Source organism: Fukomys damarensis, unplaced genomic scaffold (assembly GCF_012274545.1).
Source record: "Fukomys damarensis isolate Sample0158 unplaced genomic scaffold, DMR_v1.0_HiC HiC_scaffold_13, whole genome shotgun sequence".
Classification (NCBI taxonomy): domain Eukaryota; kingdom Metazoa; phylum Chordata; class Mammalia; order Rodentia; family Bathyergidae; genus Fukomys; species Fukomys damarensis.
The window spans coordinates 29,712,784-29,734,974 of NW_022900925.1; the positions used below are offsets into that span (position 1 = coordinate 29,712,784).

The 22,191-nt window shown below is 41.7% G+C and overlaps 1 protein-coding gene and 1 non-coding gene across 5 annotated transcripts in view; both read left to right on the plus strand.

Annotated features, from left to right (window-relative positions):
• The first annotated feature begins 250 nt into the window (after window positions 1-250).
• The window catches only part of Mmd (monocyte to macrophage differentiation associated), an 83,972-nt gene continuing 62,031 nt past the window's right edge, over window positions 251-22,191 (plus strand). The window contains exons 1-6 of one of the 4 annotated variants that reach the window (XM_010620209.3): window positions 251-1,084; window positions 7,050-7,131; window positions 9,446-9,606; window positions 12,704-12,778; window positions 14,380-14,481; window positions 16,334-16,403. In XM_010620209.3, the coding sequence (XP_010618511.1) occupies window positions 1,047-1,084; window positions 7,050-7,131; window positions 9,446-9,606; window positions 12,704-12,778; window positions 14,380-14,481; window positions 16,334-16,403 (528 nt within the window). In that variant the 5' untranslated portion in view covers window positions 251-1,046. The remainder of the gene's footprint in view (window positions 1,085-7,049; window positions 7,132-9,445; window positions 9,607-12,703; window positions 12,779-14,379; window positions 14,482-16,333; window positions 16,404-22,191) is intronic. The other 3 variants (XM_010620210.3, XM_010620208.3, XM_010620207.3) reach the window with 3 other exon arrangements.
• Window positions 1,735-1,895, plus strand: LOC117285929. Its single transcript, XR_004517057.1, has one exon. It is a non-coding gene; the product is annotated as a U1 spliceosomal RNA (small nuclear RNA).

The window sequence follows — 22,191 nt, forward strand, 5'->3', positions numbered from 1 at the left end:
CCCGGGTGGCCTCTTGCGACCTGTGCACCCGGACCCCGCGCCCGCTTCTCCTCCGGCTTCCCCTCGCCGGCCATGGCCCTCGACCCCGACCCGGATCCAGGCTGGCCTCGTGCTAGATCTGAAGACCCGAGCTCCAGCTTAGCGCCGCCCCCGAGTCCTCGGAACTAAGCCCTGGCCTCCATCCTTTCACCCCATGGTTGGAGGGGTCTTCCGGGGGTCGCTGCTGCGCCCTGCTAGGAGATCTGTCGCAAAGCGGGGACAAGATGGCCAGGGTCTTTTAGGTGCTTTTTCTGTGAACGGCCCTAGCCACCACAGGGAAACTGAGGCAAGCACCTCCTGGCCCAGCCTTGCCTGAGGTGGAGGGGCCTCCTTGCTGGTCTTAGGTTTAGCCTCTCGGAGTGGTGCTATTTTGGGCTCTGCCAAGGAGCAAGTTAGCATTCGGGTGGGAGAGACCTGCCCTTGGGGCGCCTGGGTTAGGAAACCAAGCGGCGGAGGCGCCACCGGAAGGCAGGCAGGTCGAAGAAGAGCTGGTGGGAACAAACAAGATTGGGGGCCGCCAGAGCCTCCACCCTCTCCTGGTCTCGCTGCCCACCAGCGGTGGATGGAGGCTGCTGGCTGGGCTTCCCAGAGGAAGCTCTGCGCTTTTCTGTAGCGCCTAAGTGGGTGAAAGTTCACCTCTCCTCTCTTTGTGGGAACTCTCCATCCCTTTGTCTGAATCGGTGGACGTCTCCCTTCCAGACCTTCACCACCAGCGGGCTTCACGTGCGGTGGCGAGGAATTTGGAAGAAACGCACGAAATCTTCCAAGGAGGTCACTGTTGAGTTTTTAGACACTGCCTTTTATTTCAAAATGCATATTTTTCTTTCCACTCCTCTTCCTTCACTGCCCACGCACTCACTATGTGTATCTCATTGCGCCTCCAGTCTGGAAAGGTGGAGGAGCCAACAGAAAGGTGGAAAGAGCCCCGGTTGTCGGGGCCATCAGTGGGGGGATCAGTCTGCAGGCTTGAACTGACGTCTGAATATTGCTCATCTTTGGGGTGTTGAATGCCTGGCACTGCTCCTCAGGGAGGAACTTCAGACCGGTACTTTTAAGGGAACCATGGCGTCCCGGGGTTTAGAACCTGATGTCAGGAGTGAGACTGGAGGGGCTTAAGGGCAGAGTGGAAGATTGGGTCGGGCGGGGTCAGTGAGGCTTTGTGCTTGCGGTTTGTTTGATTTGGTTTTACTCGTCTGCACTAATGTGCTCTTCCTGTTTTCAGAGAACAGTGGCTATCTTCGGTGAAATTACCCCTTCCCTATTTGATTAAGAGTTTGCATTTCTCTTCTACCCCTTTGCATCCTTGCATGAAAAGGAAAAGCCTGTTTTGTTTTTGCACAGATGTTAAAACAGTACTAAAACAAAGGGAAAAAATTATCCCAGCTGATTGCACTCTTCTTTTTGCTGGACAGTAATCTTTCTAGTCCTCATTGGCCGCATTGTAATACGATTTGGGACTCTTAACAGGCATTTTCTTTGGGTGTAGCAGAGACTAATTTTCTCTGGCTGTACATTATTGCATCCCGTGGATATTTATCAGTTTTTATTGGTGACATATAGATCTACCCTGATTTTTGTTTGAAGATTTGTGTGATCCCATAATTTCTTGTTTCTCCATTATAGGTTAGATTGGAAAGCTATTTCTAAGCATCACTTTGAACTTGGAGATAAAGCCTGCAAATGAAAAGTAATATGATACTTACCTGGCAGGGGAGATACCATGATCACAAAGGTGGTTTTCCCAGGGCGAGGCTTATCCATTGCACTCCGGATGTGCTGACCCCTGCGATTTCCCCAAATGTGGGGAACTCGATTGCATAATTTGTGGTAGGGAACTGCATTCGTGTTATCCCGTTTTAAAAAAAAATGTAATATGACAAGAAAGTCCGATTTTTGTGGTTCACATATTAAAGTGTTGAAAATACTGTTCTACACCTTGTCAGGCTATGTTCATTAGACACTTTTCTAAGCATTCACCGTAGTTACAGGTAGGCAAGTCACACAGAAACTATTGAAAGAGACACTGCCTTGGAGCCAATGTGTTCTTTCCCCTGATGCGTATCTCAGAACTCGATTGAGGAGCATTGGATTGCTAAAAACATTTTATTAGGCCATGCTTTGTAGCTATGTCCAAATTACAAAAACACCTTGCTGGGGCGTTCATAATGGAAATTCAGTGGTTATTGTGGCTTTGGATCAGCATCCAGAGTTCTGCCATTATGGAGGAAAGCTGTAAGACAACCTGCTATCCTAAGTGGTCGGCTTTGTGCAGTCCTGGCTTCTCAAGAAGCCTGGGTGTGAAAAGTTGCACTGTGACCCAGCATATTTTCTTTCTTTCTTTCTTTGTCCTTTTCACAGTTGAGCCTCCCAGGACACCTAAACACATACACGCAGAAACAGTCATTGTTTCCCCTTCACAGCATTTCTGCCTGATGATAATAACAGCAGCATTCATTGAGAGCCTGTTTGTGCCAGGGCACTGGATGGGTACCTGTGTATTACTCATCTCATCCTTAACTGTAATTCTAAAAGCTATAAATTTTATACCCATTCAATATAAGAACAAGCTTGAAGAATAACAGGCCCCTAGTCACACAGCTAGGATGGGGAAGACTCAAGAGTTCAGTTTCACGTCTCCCTTTCCCACCCTGGCTACTACTTCACCCTTTCTTTCTTCCTGCCCACACCGCACCTCTGTGTTCAAGGGAAAGGATGCTGTCCCTCAGCTCCAGACATGTGACCAATGGTTTGCTTTAAATTTGAACATATGTGAAAGGATCTAGTTTAAAACATTGGGAAGTCTTCCAGAGCTGTGTATTGTCTTTTTTTGTGCGTCCTTAGAACATCTAGGCATAGTGGGAGTCTTCCAACATACGCCTTTTCCTTCATATAGTAATTAAGTCAGGTGTGCCACAGTGGACACTGGATACTTCCTGAAGTATTATCTTGCTTAGTCCCACAAGGTCACTAATAGTAAGGACCCGTGTATAAGGTAGCTTAAGTTGCAACATCAAGTATCCCAGGGGCCCTTGGAATAAGCTATTGACTTGGCCTTTGAATTTTCTTATCATGGAGTTCAGAGTTCTTGGGCTCTAAGACCTGCTAAATCCTAGTAAAACTAAATTGACTGGGATATCTCTCTGTTAAAATAGTTCAGCAGTCACTGGAATGTCCATTCATTCTGTCACTCATCAGTTGTTTACTAAGCTTCACCAATAAGCTGGGCGTTGTGCTTGGTATTGGAAATGAAATGGTGGCCAAAACAGCCTTCACAGACTTCATATTGCAGTGGGGAAGATGAAATACAAAAACAAGCTTAAAAAAAAACCAAATCATTATGATAAGGATTCTGGTTGGATGAGGAGGGATGAAGTAATAATTTAGCTAGGAGGGCCTGAGAAACCTCTCTGAGAAGGTGACTTTTGATCTAAGCTTGAAGAATGGATAAGAGGAGAGCTGAGCATGCTGGGGAAGAGGGCACTAGGCAGAAATAAACACCCCGTGCCTTGAGATAGCTAAGACCTTGACTTGTAGTCTGAGCAGAAAGGAAGTGGCATAGCTAGAGGATAGGTGAGAGAAAGGTGGCATCCCAAGGAATAGTGAGAGCCAGGCCACTAAGGGCATGTGGGCCAGGGATGGGGCACAGTGATTCCTGAAGCACTTCGGGTTAAGGCTGTGTGAGTTGGTGTGTGTGGCCGGGGTTGTTTTGATACTGACCATTGGTGCATACCAGGCAAGTACTCTACTACTGAGCTACACCGCCAGCCCATTTTTATTTTATTTTAACTTTTGAGACAGGTCTGTTTTTCCCAGGCCGGTCTTGGACTTAGCATCTCCTTGCTTCTCCCTCTGATTAGTGGCTTTACAGGCAAGTGCTACCTACCATGCCTGGTAGTAGTCTCTTGCTGCTGCATAAAGAAGAGCGTCTGCATGGGGACAAAGCAGCAAAGCCAGTTAAGAGGTTGTATCTTCACGGAACTGAGATGTTGGTGTCTTGATTTAAAGTAGGAACTGTGGAGTTACAGAGCAGTGGACCAATTTGGAACCTAGGGTTGAGAATACTTGTGCTTAGGGAAGGAGGAGCACAGAGCAATCAAGGACAGGGTAGGATTTGGTCTGAGTGTAAACTTCAGGTCCCACCCTGCTGGTGGGTTTCTAAGGCTCATCAACTGCTGGACCCTGGGCAAGGGGGACACAGAGAATGTGGGAAGTAAGGTGATGAATGAACAAACCCTGTCTAACTAATGACGTCATTAAGCATGGCTTCTGTTCCCAGGACTAAATCACCTTCCTTTAAGTCCTCTGCAGCAGGCTGGTTCCCCTGTTCAGAGCACTGGGTAGTCACTAGGTTACTCCACCTGAAGAGGAGATGATGTCCATAAACAGCACATGAACTTTTCTCTTTTTTTGCAGGGCAGGAGGACTTTAGGCTCCTGTGTGGGAGTTTATTTGCATTTTACATGCTTTTCCATTTAGATCTTAGAAGTGATTTCTTCAGAAGGCTGTGGAGGAGGCTTGATTGCATGCTAGCAGATCAGAGAGAAATGGAAAAATCGCGTTATGATTTCCCAGCAGAACAATTATACTGTCTATCCCACTGAGCTCCAGACATTAAAATGTTGCAGGGTAGTTGCTATCACCTTTCTTTATGGCCCAGGTCTTCACCATCCATCAGGAGAGACTCCCTTGAATCACGAGAATGGAATGTTTTTTTTTTTTTGGACAACTTCTTACTCTGTTTTAACCTGAAGAAGTTCAGGTGAGCAGTGACTAAGCTGCCAGAAACCTAACCACCTAGCTTCTTTGCTTGTGGGAGAAAATGTGAAAGTCTGTCCCTGTTGCTGTGTAATGGCCTGGCTATTTTTAGATTGGGCTGCCAGAGATATGAATTGCTATTTTCGTCTGCAGCTTGGTAGTGGGTAGAGAAGTCCCACTTAACTGCATCCTTCGCAGAGCACTTTGAGTTTAATCCAGCCTCCGCCATCCTGGAGACTCACCCTTTGCTTTTCGACATCCCCATTAAGCTATGCTGTCCATAGCTTTTGTTGTTATGTCTCGAGGTATTGATGTGGTAGATCCTTCAGTGCTTGGGACACTTCAAGGCATTCTTCCCTAGAGGGTGATTGTTTCTTTTTACTAATAAGGGCTGTATAGCAACACTCTTGTCCCTTAGGAAATTAGTGAAATTCTTTAGAAGATTATCAAGGGAGAAAGGATGATGCTTGAAATTATTTATGTACAAAAATAACTTGGATAAATTTGGAAGCTGCTAGCTGTATATTTCTCTAGACAGTTTCAAGTCATCTGTTGGATTATACTCAGTAAATAGCTTTTTTTTTTTTTCTTATTTTACTTTGAATATCTTCACTGTCCCAAATGTATCCCATGATGTTCCACCTGAACCATGTTATGGGGTTAACAGGCACTCCATTTGCTTTTATTTATTTGATCGAAGAATAACAGCCCTTTCTTAATCAGGGAGGTAGTGTTGGCTAGCCTTACGCTCCTTAAACCTGGATCTGTTCAGAATTGCTTGGTTGTGTGGGTTTTAGCCAACTTTTGGCAACACAGCTCTGCCATTTTGTCAGCCTGGTATTATTGCCTATCATATTAGTGGATAATGTGTGACTCATCGAGAAATCATCAGTGGTGTAGAGTACCCTCCTCCAAATTAGTTGGAGCAAAAGGATACTTTATTGTGTGAAGCCTGCTGACAGATTGGCCCTGGGAGACCTGAGTCCTGTCAAGGTTCTTTTACCTGTTTGTTTCTCTGTATCTGCTTCTTTGCTCTTTTATTCAGACAGCGGCTTTTCTCCACCTCCTGAAAGCAGTCAGACTAATCCAGAATCCCACAGGAAACCTGGTGTGGGTGTGAGTGTGGGTGTCTGTCGAGGCGGGAGGCATTCTCTCCTGAAACAAGACTGCTACCATCTCTTTTGGTCCTGTGGCATTCAGGTTTCCCTTCTGTTGCTGTCTGGGATAAAGTTAGCCCAAGGGAAAGTATGGGATGTGGGCATGGGTCTGTGTATGTGACAGGTGTTGGTATTTAGACGCAGACATTCATTTGTGTGTATGTATGAAACTTGCAGACAGTGTGTCAGCTTCTTGTCACATGTTTGATTTTTTGAAGCAAACTTTTAATTCAGGAAGAATGAAAGTGAAAATATACCTCCTTGCTTAGGTGTCCTCGAGGTAGCCATGTGTCATTGTAGCTGTGTGGTGCTGGAACAGGTAATACAATACAGGGAAACTAGTTGGACAGGAGTCTTAATTATGGACATTGGTTTTTAATATCTGCATATGTAAAGCTTTATGCATTCGGAGAGAGAAAAGGGCAACCTTTCAAGTGCACTGTATACCTTTTTCATTTAATGACAGTAGCTAACATTCAGAAATCCCCCCCTTTATTTTAATGTTAAGATTTAAGGGCTGGGATATAACTCAGTGGAGTGTCAAGGCGATGGATTTAGTTTACAGCACTGCACACACATAAAAAAGATTTCAGTTCTGATAATGGCTTTTTTGTTGTTGTTATTATTGTTTGTTTCTTTTTACGATTGCAGGGGTACCAGTGAAATAATTGGATATAGTTGCTGTTTGCTTTTGAGTGGTATAAGGTTATCTTTTGAGTAAATGGAAAGAATACTTTATCTAATAAAGCACGACATCTTTGCTTTAGAACTATTGCTGCTGACCCAGTCTATAACTTTTAAATGGCTTTAGTTTTCTTCTGGTAAGGAGATATTTTCAGGAGTGACCCCCTGTATTTAGAAAAGAACAGCCAGGTGTTGTGGCGCATGCTTGTAATCCCAGCACTCAGGAGGCTGAGCCAGGAGGATCATTGTGAGTTTGAGACCAGCCTGGGCTACATAGTGAGGGCAGTCCGAACTACACAGTGAGACCTTGTCTCAAAAAAAAAAAGAGCAAAGAACAAACAACCATTGCAGGCTTCTGTATTGTTCTTCACAGTCTTTAAGCTTTTCTCACATGATGGCTTTTTGTTTCTGCAGTTTCATGAACCACCGGGCCCCAGCCAATGGCCGCTACAAACCAACTTGCTATGAACATGCTGCTAACTGTTACACACATGCAGTGAGTATAAGTTTTCTGCTCTTGCTGTTCTTCCTACAGGGATTTAGCAAGAGGAAGGGGTTATTGACGCCAGGGTCCTCAGCAGGATTAGTTAGATTTACCCATGTTGGTGACCTTAGCTACCAGACCCCAGCAGCGGTCCCATCCCCAGAAGCTGTGAGCATGGAGAATGCTTTGTGTTCTGACTCACTCTGCTCTGTCCTGGGCTTGCCTTCCATAAACAAGTCTCTTTTACAAGAGTAAAAAGACCTATGTACCTTGGATATAAGACAATGAGAGAAACTTGTTTATGGAAATTGTTAGCCCTCAAATGAGATAACTATCCACTTGTGCTCATTTGGCAAGGAGAGTTCACAGTTGGTTGAAAAAGATGTATTTTACTAGGTGAACTTCTGAAACAGGAAGCCACATCCTCTCACCCCCACAGTAACCCTTGCTTCTCAGAACATTTTATTCCGTGTTACCAAATAAAATGTCAATGTGATCCCTAAGCTCTTGATTGATTTTTCTTATAAAAGTAAAACATACTCACAATAAAAAACTTTAAAAATACTGGCAAACATGTAAGCAAACAGAATGACCCAGAAATACACTGGTGACACTTTGGTACACTTCTTCCTCTTGTGCATTTCTGGTATTTGTGTATATATTATTCATAGGGTTCCTATTAATGTCATATAATTGGCACTTTTTTCTTATGTGATTATAAATTCTACTTTGGTTTTATTATTCTCTTCAAAATTGCATTGTGTGAGACTTTTGAGGAGAAAATGGTGGCTGGGCTATAGTCTGAAAATAATAGAGAAGACAATTTATTCCATTGGTGACAAGTGTTTAGAAGAAGCCAGTGTGGTTACCATGGACAGTGTTGGTGCAGTTTAATGATTTGGATATTGAGACACGCAGCTCACATTTAGGAACAGACCTGAATAATCTTGGTATCTTCACACATTAAGGAACACTTTTATAAACTGAAATTCAGGAAAAACTGATCATACTAATGTTTTAGAACAGAAAATATAGTCATTAAACTGTATCTCAGATTTTTGGATTTAAGGCACCAAAACTTGTTCATCATTATTTCATTTAAAAGAAAATACTTTAACATAAATAAAATAGAGGCCGGGGATTTAACTCCGTGGTTCCACCACCTGACTTGCAAGCGCAAGGTCCTAAGTTTGATACCTGGTACAAAAAAAAAAAAGAAAAAGAAACAACATAATTTCAAAACATTTCCTTAAATCAAATGAGTTTTGTTGTATACTAAACTTCCATTTTTATCCTTACTGTTCTTGTGTTCTGGGCCAATGAAAACTTTGGCATCAAGAGAGTTGTCTCATTGGGGGGATTTAATATTACATTGCAGAAGAGCCAAAGGGATATTGGGGACCAAAAAAAGAAAAACTGATCCTAAAATTTTCATTCTTTTCCAGGTATACATATTTTAATATCTAATAGGGTAGTCTGTTTCTCCTGGGGAATTTCTGTATTATAAAATGTTTCCTTGTCATAGTCCTACTCATAGGGCTAGACATTGAACTTGTGTCCATATGTACTCATATATATAGTACAAATAGCAAATCTTTTTTTAGATTTCTGGTTTCTTGAATGGGTGGGCCTTGGGAATGGATTACTGTCGTTTACTTAATAGGTACTACTAAAGATGAAATAATCTCCAAATGCTTTTACTCCAAAAAGTGGCTGCCAGACTGGTAGAATGAAGAAATCTAAAGTAATAATCAGAACATCTTAGATAATTGTGTGTGTGTGTGTGTGTGTGTGTGTGTGTGTGTGCGCGCACCTGTGTGTGCTGGGGTGTTTTGTGTACATTGTATTACTCATTGGCTTGATTTATGCATTGATTCTTCCTGAAATACTGGAATTTCAGGAGCTGATGGGGGCAGTAGGATAGAGTATTTTAAAATGAGGATCTCACTGGGAAATCTGAATATATGCTTGATATTTGATTATTGGATATACCTACACTAAATCAGGTTAGAGAGTAGAATGAAATGTGCCCTTTATTTATGTGCCCTTAATTAATGAAAACAGACTAAAGAACATCTGTTTTGCAACAGGTGAGTAATGTTGTGTCTTGACCTATTCGTGTGTCTGCTGATTGGCACTTCTGTGGGCCGTGAACAGCAGTACTCCCAGTCCAGCAACTGACTTCATCGGGCTCTCATGATTATTTAAGGCCAATGTTTGTTTTAAAGTTGTTTTGTTTGTATTGTTCCTGGTAAACCTCTATATATTTAGAAAAATATCTTTCCCGTGAAAGCCGGGATATTCATCTCTCCCTCCTTTCACCCAGTTCCTCATTGTTCCGGCCATTGTGGGCAGCGCTTTCCTCCATCGGCTGTCTGATGACTGCTGGGAAAAGATAACGGCGTGGATTTATGGAATGGGTCTCTGTGCCCTCTTCATCGTTTCCACAGTATTTCACATCGTGTCTTGGAAAAAGAGCCACTTAAGGTACGGTGGATGGCATTCTGTTTTGACAGACCGAAACGGTTGGCTCAATGTTAACCTCCCAAAGTGACGTATTTCGGTCAGGTGGGGCAAAAGATGGACATTTTCCTGGTGTTGGGCTTTAGTGCTGTCTCGTAATTCAGGATGTCTTCTTTGGGTTGGACAGAGTTTGAGGACGCTTCTTCGCATATGCATCTAGGAAAGCAGGCCTCTCTAGCCAGAAGTCAATACTGTAGTGGTTTCCCGGGACTCAACATTTGAAGTCTTGAGAGCAGTTTCCCAGTTCTCTCAGGTGCGCTAAGGATAAGAGAGCAGTCACTATGCAGTAGTGGTGAAGTGCACTGAGCCTGGAGCCAGCAAGTGGGCTTTGAGTCTCTGCCCTGCTTAACCTTGGGTAGGTCCCCTGGCTCCCTGCAACTTCAGTTTCTTTATCACTAAAACGAGGATTGTAATACCTGACTCATAAGGTTATTGTGATAGATAAGATAATGTGTGAGAAAATGATCTGAAAATTACAGAAGACTAGGATTATGTGATACAAGGAGGTGTGAACTATAGTTTGGATTTCTGTTTCATGAAGCTGAACTTTCAGAGTGAAGTTCTGTGTCTGTTATTTAATATATTTCTCACTTGATTATCAGGCACTTTCCAACAGGGAGGACATAAAAGCGTTCCTCTTGCATGTGAAGGATTCCTCTGGGAGAGTACAGAGGAAGCCCCACACTGTTTGGTGGGAATGGGTTACATGTGAAATAGATTCTGCAATGACTTAATAGGTTAAAACCCAAAAGGGTGAAAGAGTTCTCAAAAAAGGAGAATTCAGAGCCAAATAATCATGACGTAAAGTAATACTCGAAAATATTGTTTGGTTTTATAGAATGTCCAAAAGTAATTAGACAGTCTCATTTTTAAATGCCTAATTTACAAGGAGGATGTGGGATTTATGAGATGAATACTGGTTTCATCATGTGTAGAATCATGGAGTTTTAGAGCTGGACTAGTACTCCGAGACATACAATCCATACTCTTGACTTCTGGTTGAGGAAACTGTGGCTGAGACAAATGCCCGCCCTGCCTAAGTCATTGAGACAGGCAGTATTGGATCCTCGCATGACCTCTGGCTCCTAGCCCTGTGTTTTCTTTCCTGCCGTATCTTTCATAACACTGCATGTAGTTTGTAGTCGGCTCCCCTTTGCTCTAAGGTGACAGTTCCCCAGGCTTATAATAAAATCACAGCAATGAATCACAAGGGCATGTTGGGACACACCAGAGGACCCAGGAGTGCCTGTCCTGGCCGTCACAGAGGCCAGAGGCCAGCCAGGAAGCAGAGTACCTCATTATCTTCTTGGCACAAGATGACATTTCTGGTCATCTCAGCAGACTCGGCTTTGAGGTCTGGATCTCTGAATCAATAAAGAGTTGTAGATGTAGTTCAGTATTCAAGGCCTCCCTGCCAGGAGCTGGGGAAGGTGTAATAGAAACCAGAACTTTGAAATAGCACTTCTAGAATCGTAAGCCACATGTGGATTTTTGTTCTGCCTTAAGCTTTTTACGTATTCAAATAAAACCTCAATTTAAGTAGAAAAAAGGATATGGCATTTATTATGTACTGGGTTCTGTGTTAAATACATAGTCCAAATTATCACATTTAATGTTTCACATGCTCTAGAGAAAGATTTACATTTTACTTGTAAAGAAAACGAGTCTGACAGGTGTGTGGCAGATCTTCAATAAAATTCATCTGACTGTGTGTTCTGACAATGTCTAACAATTTTTTTTTCCTCTCACTGAGTTTATTGGTACATTTTAGGTATACAGTACAGTTACATTCATCATTGGGATCTGGTACCTTTACATGACAGGTCTTGCTTCTCATTTTTTCCCCTTATTCCTGCCCTCCCTTCACCCTCTCCTACCCTCCCCATTTACAAACAATTTATTTTCATTTTTTAATTTTCTCATATTTTTTTTCTTTTCCCTTATGGTGTTGGGAAAATGGGAATGGTAGGGGAAAGGTAATAAGGGAAAATGTCTAACAATTGAGAGAGTAGAATTAGAAAAGCCTCAAATCTTGCTAGAAATCACAGTTATTCTAGGAGTTTAAAAGAGGAAGCAGCATTTTATCCCCTTTCTTCTAATTTCTGTCCCGTCTTCTGTCCCTTGTAATAGAATGTTCTGGACTGAAGTCCCTGGTTACATTCATAAGACAATTGAAATGAGTAGTCATTTGAGAAGCAGGGGTGTACTGTTTGCTGCTTTAGATGGATGGCATCAGTTGTTACTTAGGAATCAGTTGTAGCTTCTGACTAGTAGAACAAAGCCATTTATTTCTCACAAATGTATTTTTCACTTCTTCACTAACACAAGTCCTCGTCAGTCTGCGTTGGCCAACACTGTGTGTGTAGTGAGGCAAAGCCTGGTAACTGCAGCTCCATCAAGTCATAGCTGTGACCCTTTGGACAGTGAAAATAGAGGCAAGATAATGCTATGCATTTGTACTCTCTTTTTGGCACCAGGGATCAAACTTGGGACCTTGCACTTGCAAGGCAGGCAGCGGCCTCTCTGGGCTAAATCCCCAGCCCTGCATTTGTCCTTTTTGATCACATGAGTAAGGGGCCAATTCTGCCTAACCTATTTTTGGAAGTGTAGCTCTTCTTAAAATTACTGAATTTCTTTTGTTAAAACCATTGTCCACACTAGGGTATTTCAAAGAATCTTTAAAGACCTTCTGAAAAGAATGTGACCTTGGTTAGGGCTTGTTTACTGAGTATCAGGACTTTGTGTCCTGCACTGCAACAGAAACTCAGGAGGGATCTCCCCTTAAGGAATTTTGACTGTTAGCTGGGCTGCAAAATAAATGAAATGATCAAAAAAGATGGGTCGCATTGCTTCCTAACCGTGAGAATATCTGTTGTAGTATGAAGTATGTACCTGTGGCTTCACATCATTAAACACAACACAGTGTGGCTTTGGAGGGCAAGTTACAAATGCCTCGATAAACTAGAACAGGAATGGGGATTGCAGCATCGTGGACTGATAACGCATACTTCTGAACTTTTTAAAATAATTTATCTAACTTGTTTTCTTCCCCCCTCTCTAGGACAGTGGAACATTGTTTTCACATGTGTGATAGAATGGTTATCTATTTTTTCATTGCTGCTTCTTACGCTCCATGGTAAGTGAAAATGTTGGACGTGTTTTTATTGTTGGAATTCCTTATTCTTCATTCCTTCTTTCCTGCTGTCCCATCCCCGCCCCAGCCCTCATGCATACCACCACCCCTCGCTCCCAAACACATACTCGCATGTATTTTTTTCCCAGTGTGATTTACTTGGGTCCCAAGAAAAGAAAGGAGGGAAAGAAGGGGAAAACACTGTTTAGAGTAAATATCCGGGCATTGGATTGTTTAAGAGGCAATGATATTAACTTGGGTTTAGACCATATGCTCTTTTGAAACATGACCTTTGTCCCTCCAAACCTCAGTATTTCCTCCATATACATTTGCTTTTCAGAATACTTAGAAATTGGGGCAATGCTGTAAATGTATACAGGAAGAAGAAAATAAGCTTCCTTTGGAAATTTACACCGTTTGTCTTCTCTGTTTACAGCACAGTAGCAACTGTACACTGGCATGTTTCTGTTGATTTTGCTGAGTTAGGATAGCTAACCAAACCTGTTAACCTAGCGTTCTACTCAGTTTCCTTGGTCTTAATGGCCTTTTGGTACATAGCAAATACGATTTTTTGTTGAACTGAAACCTAACAAAAGAAACTTTAATTTTCCTCTGCCAAGACGTGGTCCAGTTTGAAACACTCAGAAGTTTGTGTTATGCCATCACCTGCTGTAGTCACAGAAAACAGCAGGCCTCTGGGTTCTGGGAAAGCAGCCTCATTCAAAAGAAATGTAATTATCCATTAGAATAAAAAGTAAGTGCTAGCTCTCCTCCATACCTCTGACTAAATTATAGGTCTGATTCATATCAGAGCAAGAATGCTTGAAGGCTTTTGTGAAATACACTTCAATTTAAAATAAGCAAATAAGTAATAAAAATATTTAAATTGAGCTGAGGAGTCAAATATCAAAGTAGGTAGTTTGTTCACATACAGTGTTAGACTTGCAAGTAGTACCTTTTCCATTTGGGAATATTAATCTGTAGCAACATCCAGTCAGAACATTTGGGCTTCTTCCTCTATATTTATTTGTATTATGACATTAGTATAAATGAATTTGTGGCATTTTAAAGCTCAGACCTTATAAAACTCCACGTTTAAATTTTAACAGAGTATCCCCCACTCACACTGGGATCATTCTTGTCCTGTTTGGTCTTGGCAGAGAGGTCGGTAATGGAGACAGGTGTTTTATGTATGAGGTATCTGCTCCCAGCTCAGGATTTTTTTCGAAGTTCTCTTTAAGCTGTGTAAGCAGCCTGCTCCCAAATCCATGATCAGAAATAAAAAGGCAAGCAGCCTCTGCCTCTTTCTGCCTTGCCAGGGAAAGTCGGGCATGACAAGTGTGCTGGGACTCACTTCTACATGTCTGTTTTTAGCTGGTTCTATTTTTAAAGCACACTGGAACTAGTTCTAAGTCTAAAAGGTTGATTGACAATTTTATCTTTGAGATACTAATTTTACCCAAATTTCCATCTTGTGTGTTGAGTGCCTTTTCTTCCTGCTTTTATTGTAGCATTTTCTTAGCCTTCAGGGACTAGCAGAAAACACAACTTCTGTGAATTCCCTTCATTTATCCTGTCCTTTGTTGTCCTGCTTTTATCGGTAGGTTAAATCTCCGAGAACTTGGACCACTGGCAGCTCATATGCGTTGGTTTATCTGGCTCATGGCAGCTGGAGGAACGATTTATGTATTTCTCTACCATGAAAAGTAAGAAAAGATAATTTACATTTGGTAGTTTTTAAATTAGTTGCCTAAATTTTAAGTGGTTTGTCATCTAACGTCTATCATATTTCCTCTTCACAATAATAGAAACACATAAATAGAATAAGTATTACTTTAAATAACCCTTTGACAGCATTTGGTATTCATCGTTAGTGGACAGATTGCCATGGGCCCTTGTGAAAGGCACGTGTGGTACAGTGGGGATGAGACACAGGATGGCTTAGTCATTTTGAGTCCGTAGGCCCTCATGTCTCATTCTGAGGCAGACTAGCCTTACCCTCTGAGATTCAGTCACCACATGCTACGGGTAACCCTTTTTAATGTCTCTATGGCAATAACAGTTATTAACTGCCCAGCATAGTTACCTAGTTGAGTAACTAGAAAGTGTTCCAAATAGGCTTCCCTGAGAAAAGGGCCATGTGAAACGACACCTAAACCCTTAATATTTTAGCTCTGGAGCACAGTTCTTTAGCCCTTATTCATAGCTCATTTTCCTAAGAGTTTAGCAATAGTCTAGAAAAGGCTTATCTTGGTTCGGTCAGTTTAAGGGCTTTTCATGTTATGCATTAGTTAAGCGACTCATCTGGGAAGAGAGTCTGAGTGCCGTGTCATATGCTTGAATTTGAGAAGCTTGCCACCATGAAATCATTGTCATCAGACTTATTAAATTACAGTTTATTAAATTCTTTATTATGGCTGGCAGAGTGGCTTTCAAAATTGAACATAATTTGTATTTGTCAAAATATTATTTTCTCCTTTCAGAAGAAAATGGTAGTTTTCACTAATTTCTCTGATTTGAAATTCCCTTCGACACCCTTTGGTCATAATTGGCAATGCTGAGTGATAGGATGCAGCATATATAAATTCAAGGGATCAGTTTGCTTCTTGCACTCAAACCCCTAAATTACCCCTTGGGTAAAAATAGGAAGTCAAGTAAGGCAGCTATTTCTCCTATTCCAGGCCTTCTCACATAAACCAAACCCTTGAACTTGTTCTCCTGATTTGTTACTTCTTGGTAGGCTTTGAGTATAAAACCCTGAGGCTGAATCGTGAGTCAGTGTTGGCGTTTTAGTTTGACAGAGATGAGGGAGCACTTGCTGTGTCAGGCACTATTCTAGGCTCTGCCAATCCAAATGTGAGTAAAACTTGCTGCCTGCCTTTGAAGCTCATAGTGTAGTTGGACTGGGCCAAAATGTAAGTTGAATTTTAATACAGTGTATTTCTTAGAGTTTTCTTTTCTTTTTGGTACCGGGGATTGAACTTGGGTCCTTGGCTTGCAAGGCAGGCCACCGAACCGCTGAGCTAACTCCCCGGCCCTCTTAGAGTTTTCATATATTTCATGTATTTCATAATATGATGACCCTTGGAAATTGTAGTTTGTACCAATGCAAAATGAAGAGATGAAGCTTTTTCCTTAGGACTAATGTTCCTCTACCCCTGATCAAATGAAGCTCTAAGCTATTTCCATCTGTCTTCAACTTCACTTTATCATAGCTTTGGATTGAAATGACAATAAAGGAAAACACACTAAGACTGGAAAGGGAAAAGATGTAGGGTGATTTCAGTTCGATTTCACTACAGTGTTTTTGGCAAAAAACATTTTCTAGGTATCACATGGAGTTTCGTGCCTTTTCAGTCCTGGCAGCAGTGCTGGCCCATCCTTACCCAATCAGGGTATGGTGGGTGGAGGCCACGTGGTCTCCTACTGAGAAATGCATTTCATTTGTGTAATTAAACGTTTGTATTTCTCTTTCAAAATAAAAAAGGGAGAGCTGGCATGTAAGTGATCTAGGAATTACATACATAAGCCATACTAGCTGCATTTCTGTTCTTGCAGGTATAAAGTGGTTGAGCTCTTTTTCTATCTCACAATGGGATTTTCTCCAGCCTTGGTGGTGACATCAATGGTAAGAAATAACTTCATAAGTTTAGTCGTTTTCTTTTTAATGGGTGAGAATCTTACATGAGTCCCCTTTTTGGAGTAGGGAGGGACAAGTCCATTAACTATCTAGAGACTAAAAGCAAAAAGCATGAAGAATACAGGGTGCCAGCAGTCTACAGTAGATGCTGAGGTTGGAGAGAATTGGAGAAACCGTACATCTCAGTGTGTTCTGCCCTGTTGGTATTCTTCAGTATTTCTTTATTTCTTTTGGATAATCTGTTTCTCATCCCACCGCCTTCTCAACCCTTCTCCCAAAGAGGTATGTGATAACAGTAAGGTGGATATTTCTGCTTGAATTACTTGGATTCTCAGCCTGAGATCTCTGGAAGGGCAAATTTGGAGGTATCTTAAAAAAAAAATTACCAATTTGTAGAGTCTAAACAATTAGAAGGACATTAAAAGGCATCAGCTTCAGCATTCTATTGGATATCTTTCAGATCTCTTTCTTGTTAATATTTCTTTCACTTTCTTTTAAGTCATTTCTCTTCCTAATGAAAGTGGTTTTTTTTAAACTTTGCTTAAACTCCTTTTTGAGGGCTTTTCATGTATAGCTGTGTTACACTGCCTTTAATAGGCAATTACAGTATCTATTCTGAATTCCTTTTCACGTTGAATTACTTTTTAGAAACCTATGTGTGTCTGCCACTTTGAAATAAATATGTAGTATCAGGATCTCGATCCATCTGGTTACTTGGGCTTTCAGTTTATATACTCTGCTGTTTTATGTTCTGATTTCCTTGTCACTAACCACTATACTAATTAGGGAAGCTTCCATGTGTTTAGTTTGAGCCCTCTTTCCTCCTGCAATGGTCAGAAGAGCTGTGTCTGTGACTTTGCTCCTGAACTCAATAGCAGCAACGTAAGGACGTGATAACCCTCTATATATAGCATTGCCTTGGTCACAGATATACCTGTAGGAACTAAAACTTGATTCTGTTTTTTTTTTCCTTCGGGGAACATGCCTTACGAATACATAACAAAATGTGTTTCTTTGAGATACGAGGTTTATAAAGGCTTTAGTAATTACTTAGTACCAAAAGTAGATATGAATTGGTTGGTAAAGGCAGCAGAGAATGGTGAGGAGAGAGAGGCAAACTGCTGAAATGAAAATTATACGGCCGTGAATGCCATGTAATTAGAGGGTAATTCAGGACACCTGGAGCAGTAGAAGCAAAGCCTGTGTAGATAAGTTACTAATTATTAGAATAGAATTTCAAGTCAATCCCCTTTGGGTATCGTATGAGCAGGTTTGTCTAGTATTTTTGCTGGCCCAAATCTTTAATTGGCATTTTCCTAAGTGGCAGGTGACTAGTGTTTATGATAACCCAGGATAATCCCCACACTCCCTTCACATAGTTTAGAATTCAGCAGGCAGACACAATTCATACTCGATAAGAGGCTATAATAAATTTTTATAATGTCTTTGGGGAAAGTTCAGGCTGCTATGGGAACACGAGACCACAGTAACTAAAGAAGTGACAGCTAAGCCGATTTGGAAAGATGAGTAGGAGCTGAGATGGTCAAAGAGAAGCAAGTGTTAGAGAAGCCTGGACTGGGGGGATCCTCCAGCATCTTTAAAGAATGGAAAATTGTTCTTTGTTTGGAGATGATCAAAGTACATAGTCTGTTTAAACTGAAAATGTGTTACAAATGTATAGTGAATGTTTAATTAAAACTTTTTACTGCACTGAGGACATATCGCCGCCACTGCCCCTGAGTCCCCCACCCCATCTCAGTCACCTGTCCCATCCCTCTCGCCGCTGTCTGAGACAGCTTTGGAAGTTCTCTGTCAGGAACGTCTCTGTGAGGCGTAATCAGAAATACAGTGACTCCTGCTGCTGAGTGCCGTCCAGTGGAGAGGCAGGCTTGTAGAAACACTGTGCTGTGTCCTCATTCACCTCCTTCACTGGGCCTGGCACCATGTGACCTGATTCTGCCTTAAAGTCAAACTGACCACGGCAGGTAAATGTTTTGAATGGGCTTCTAGCACAACGGAAGAGACTCACAAAAAGGGCTTCCAGAACTGCTTCAGAAAGTGGCGAGGGGGATGGAATAAGGGCATTCGGTGTGGGAGGGGAATACTGTGAAGGGAATGAATGGCGCTGTGTCTTTCACAGTAATGGAGTTTTAAAATTAAGCACTCACCGTATTTTTAAAAATCATTTCATGCGTACTCCTGTTCAGTACGTGCACGTGCATGGTGGGCAGTGCACAGGCAGCATAAGTCTTAAGGTAAAGCTGGAGAGCTAAACAGAATCCGAAAGGGTCACATACGCCATCTGAAACAACAGTACCGATGTGAATGAAAACCCAAAACCCTGGTCCCAGTCAGAATCGCGGCCATCGGGCTTTTATGCCGCAAAGAACTATAAAACCAGAAGGAGTCAGAGTAACTATTTCAGACACAGGTGCTTCAGGACTGTGACCTTGAGGGAAGATTAACCAAAAAGATAAACTTCAGATTCTAACCAGTTGCTTCCCTGGACACTTTCCAAATAGCAACAAAAGGAAGTAGAGGCCAGAAAGTGGAAAAAGAAACAAATCAGCCTTTCTGACTAGGAAACCGCTTCGGTTTGTGACATGAGGAAACGCAGAGAACGGAGCTACTGAGGGGAGCAGCTCCAGAAATCTATACGGGAGTTTCCTTGGCCAGAATGGAGCAAGGCTCTGCAAGCTCTGGTTGAGAATGACTATTTGAAGGCCATGAGACAAATAGAAATTCCAGAATATGCGTGGCACAGGCAGGCATTGGCGTTTCAACCAGCTGTGCTGAGCGTTGCAGGCATTCAGGTGACCATACCAAAGCCACACCTTAGGGGTAGTGCTATCCTCGCTGAAGACTGATGGCTGGTCTAGAGCTGTCATAACTGTGTCCAGACCAACCTCAAGATGGTCAGATTGATCCTTCAGTAAATAAACCATCTGCCAGAACAAAACCATCCACAGAGGAAGACAATAAAATCTACACTACGTACTTGGCAGCTGCCATCTAAATTAATACTGCCAGTTAGGCAAGAAACAGGAAAGTGACACATACCAAAGGAAAGAAAGGTCAATAGAAACAGACCCAAACCTGACAGATGTTCAAATTTGTATGCAAGGATGTTACAATGTAATGAGTAAACAGATGAGCAATCTCTCAGGAAATGAATGGAGGCTATAAAAGGCAAACCAAATAAAAACTCTTAAGTCTTAAGAACTGTACTGTCTTGCAGAGAAAAAATGTGTTAAGGAGGTTTGATGACAGATTGGTTACTAGAGAAGAAAGGGTCAATGAACTTGAAGCCAAGTCCACAGAAACTACAAACTGAAACACAGGGAAATAAGAGAGGTTAAAAAGTGAAACAGCACCTTAGTGACCTGTTAGACAGTATCAAGTGGTCTGATGAAGTGTACGAGTAATAATGATTGAAACTTCCAAAAGTGGTAAAAAATACCAAGCCCCACACCCACAATGCACAATGAAGCTCAAGCAGGGTAAACATAAAAAGAAATATACTGAAGGGTGAAGAAAAAATCTTAGCATCTCATTGGAATTCAGGAGCAAGCATACAGTGTAATGGCACCTTTAAAACAATGAAAAGAAAAACCTTACCAACTGCAGGCTGAAACTTAACTCATAACACTGCTGTTAAAAATAAATCAAAGTGCCTCAAATGATACATTAGTGAGTGAATACAAGACTTTCATATCTTAATTTCTTCAAAAGTTAAGAGAGAAGTTATAATACATAGAAGTAAAATATGACAGCAAAGGTAGAAATGGAGAAAGTGAAGTATATTGCTTGTGAGGGCCTCATCCTTGTGCGAGACAAGGTATAATAATAGAGGTACACAAGAGCTGCATTTAAACTAAAAAATAGATTGTAAGAAAAGATACATTGCAGTTAATCCAACTCAGTATAGCCTCCCTTCATTCAAACGCACTTATCTCATTGTGCTTGCCACTGTTTTTTTGTTTTGTTTGTTTCTGAGACCGGATCTTGGTATGTAGCTCAGGCAGGCCTCAACTTGTGGTGATCTTCCTGCCTTGGCCTCCCAAGTTCTGGGATTACAGGCATGCACCACCAAGCCGGGCTCTGGTCACTTTCCGAAGCAGTTCTGGATGTGTTCTTTAATGAACGTCTTTATGAAATACAAAAAATGCGATGAATGCTGCTGTTGAATATTATGAGCCAGTAGAAAATGAGGCTCCTATAAAAATGATTCCAGTGTGTCCTCAGACACCTTATTCACCAAATACAACACTGTGCAGTGCTCTTCCCTGAAATCAAAGTGACCTGAAAGGGAAACATTTTGAGATGATTGCAGACACGGAGGCAGCCATGACAGCTCAACTGAAGATGCTCACAAAAGAGGACTTTAAATCTGCTTCCGGGAGTGGAAGAATAAAGTGTTCTACCTGAGGGAGATTAATGGAGAGGTGTCTCTTTACTGTACTAAGTTTTAAAAATTTAAATACAGTTTATCACACGTTGTAGTATGATAGGGTGTACTTTGTCATTCGTCAAGTAACTATCAACAAAAAACCGTAGCAAATGGATAAATAGTACAGCTAAATAGCCAAGAAAGAAGATAAACTAGAATACTCAATTTAACCTAAGAAGTCAAGCTAAGAGGAACATAGGAACAAAAAGCACAGATGAAACAAAATAGAAAACAAACTGTAAGATGACATGCATAAAAGCAGCTATCAGTAATTACCTGTACTATATAGGATAATAGTTACATGATAACGAACTGAACACTTCTATTGAAAAGCAATGATTTGCAGGCTGGATTTTTTAAAAAGCAAGACTCTGCTATTTAAAGTGAAACACGCTTTAAATATGAAGAGACAAGTTAAAAGTCAAAGGATAGAAAAGGAAACACTGTGAAAACACTCATAAGAAAACAGAAATGCCTATTTCATATCAGTCAGAGCACACTTGAAGACGAGGACTTTGAAGGGACATGAAGAGGGGCCTTCCTAGTAAAGGGCCGGTCCGTCTGCGGCGGTGTGTAACCTGACAGCGGAGCTTCAGAACACACGGAACAAAACCCAGAAGTAAAGCTGCAACAAATCCATGATACGGTTAGAGATGTTTAACAGTCCTCTCTCAGTAATTGAATGAGCAATTAAAAACAAGGAAAAATGAAGCAGTGAGGTAGATTTGCGTAACACAGTGGACAGGACTCACCTAACCGGCAAGTCAGAATACTCCACCCGAAGCGCGGTGCACAAATTATTTTGGTCAACATGGATGATACACTAAGCCATGAAGTAACCTTCAGAGATTGTCGGAGAATTAAAATTGTGCAACAAAAAAGATGTGGAGAGTTCCCAGATATTTGAAAATTAAACAACATGCCTGTAACTAATCTCAGTCTTTGGACTGAATGATAATGAAAATGCAGCCCCACGGTGAGCTGCAGCCTGAGCAGTGCTAGTAAGTAAATGAACTGCCCTAGATGCATCTGTTAGCATAACTAATTTTATCATCTTGACTAGGCCGTGGGTAACCAGGTATTTGTCAAATGCCAGTTGAGATGCTGTGGAGGTACTTTTTAGGTGAGACTACAACTTAACTCAGCAGATCGTCCTCCATAATGTGGGTGGACCTCGAGCAATCAAAAAGCATTTGGAGAAAAAGACAGGTCTTCCTAGGGAGGGTTTTTTTGTTTTTTTGTTTTTTTCCTGGTACCGGGGATTGAACTCGGGTCCTTGCACTTGCAAAGCAGGCGCCAGAACCACTGAGCTGAACCCCCCCCCCC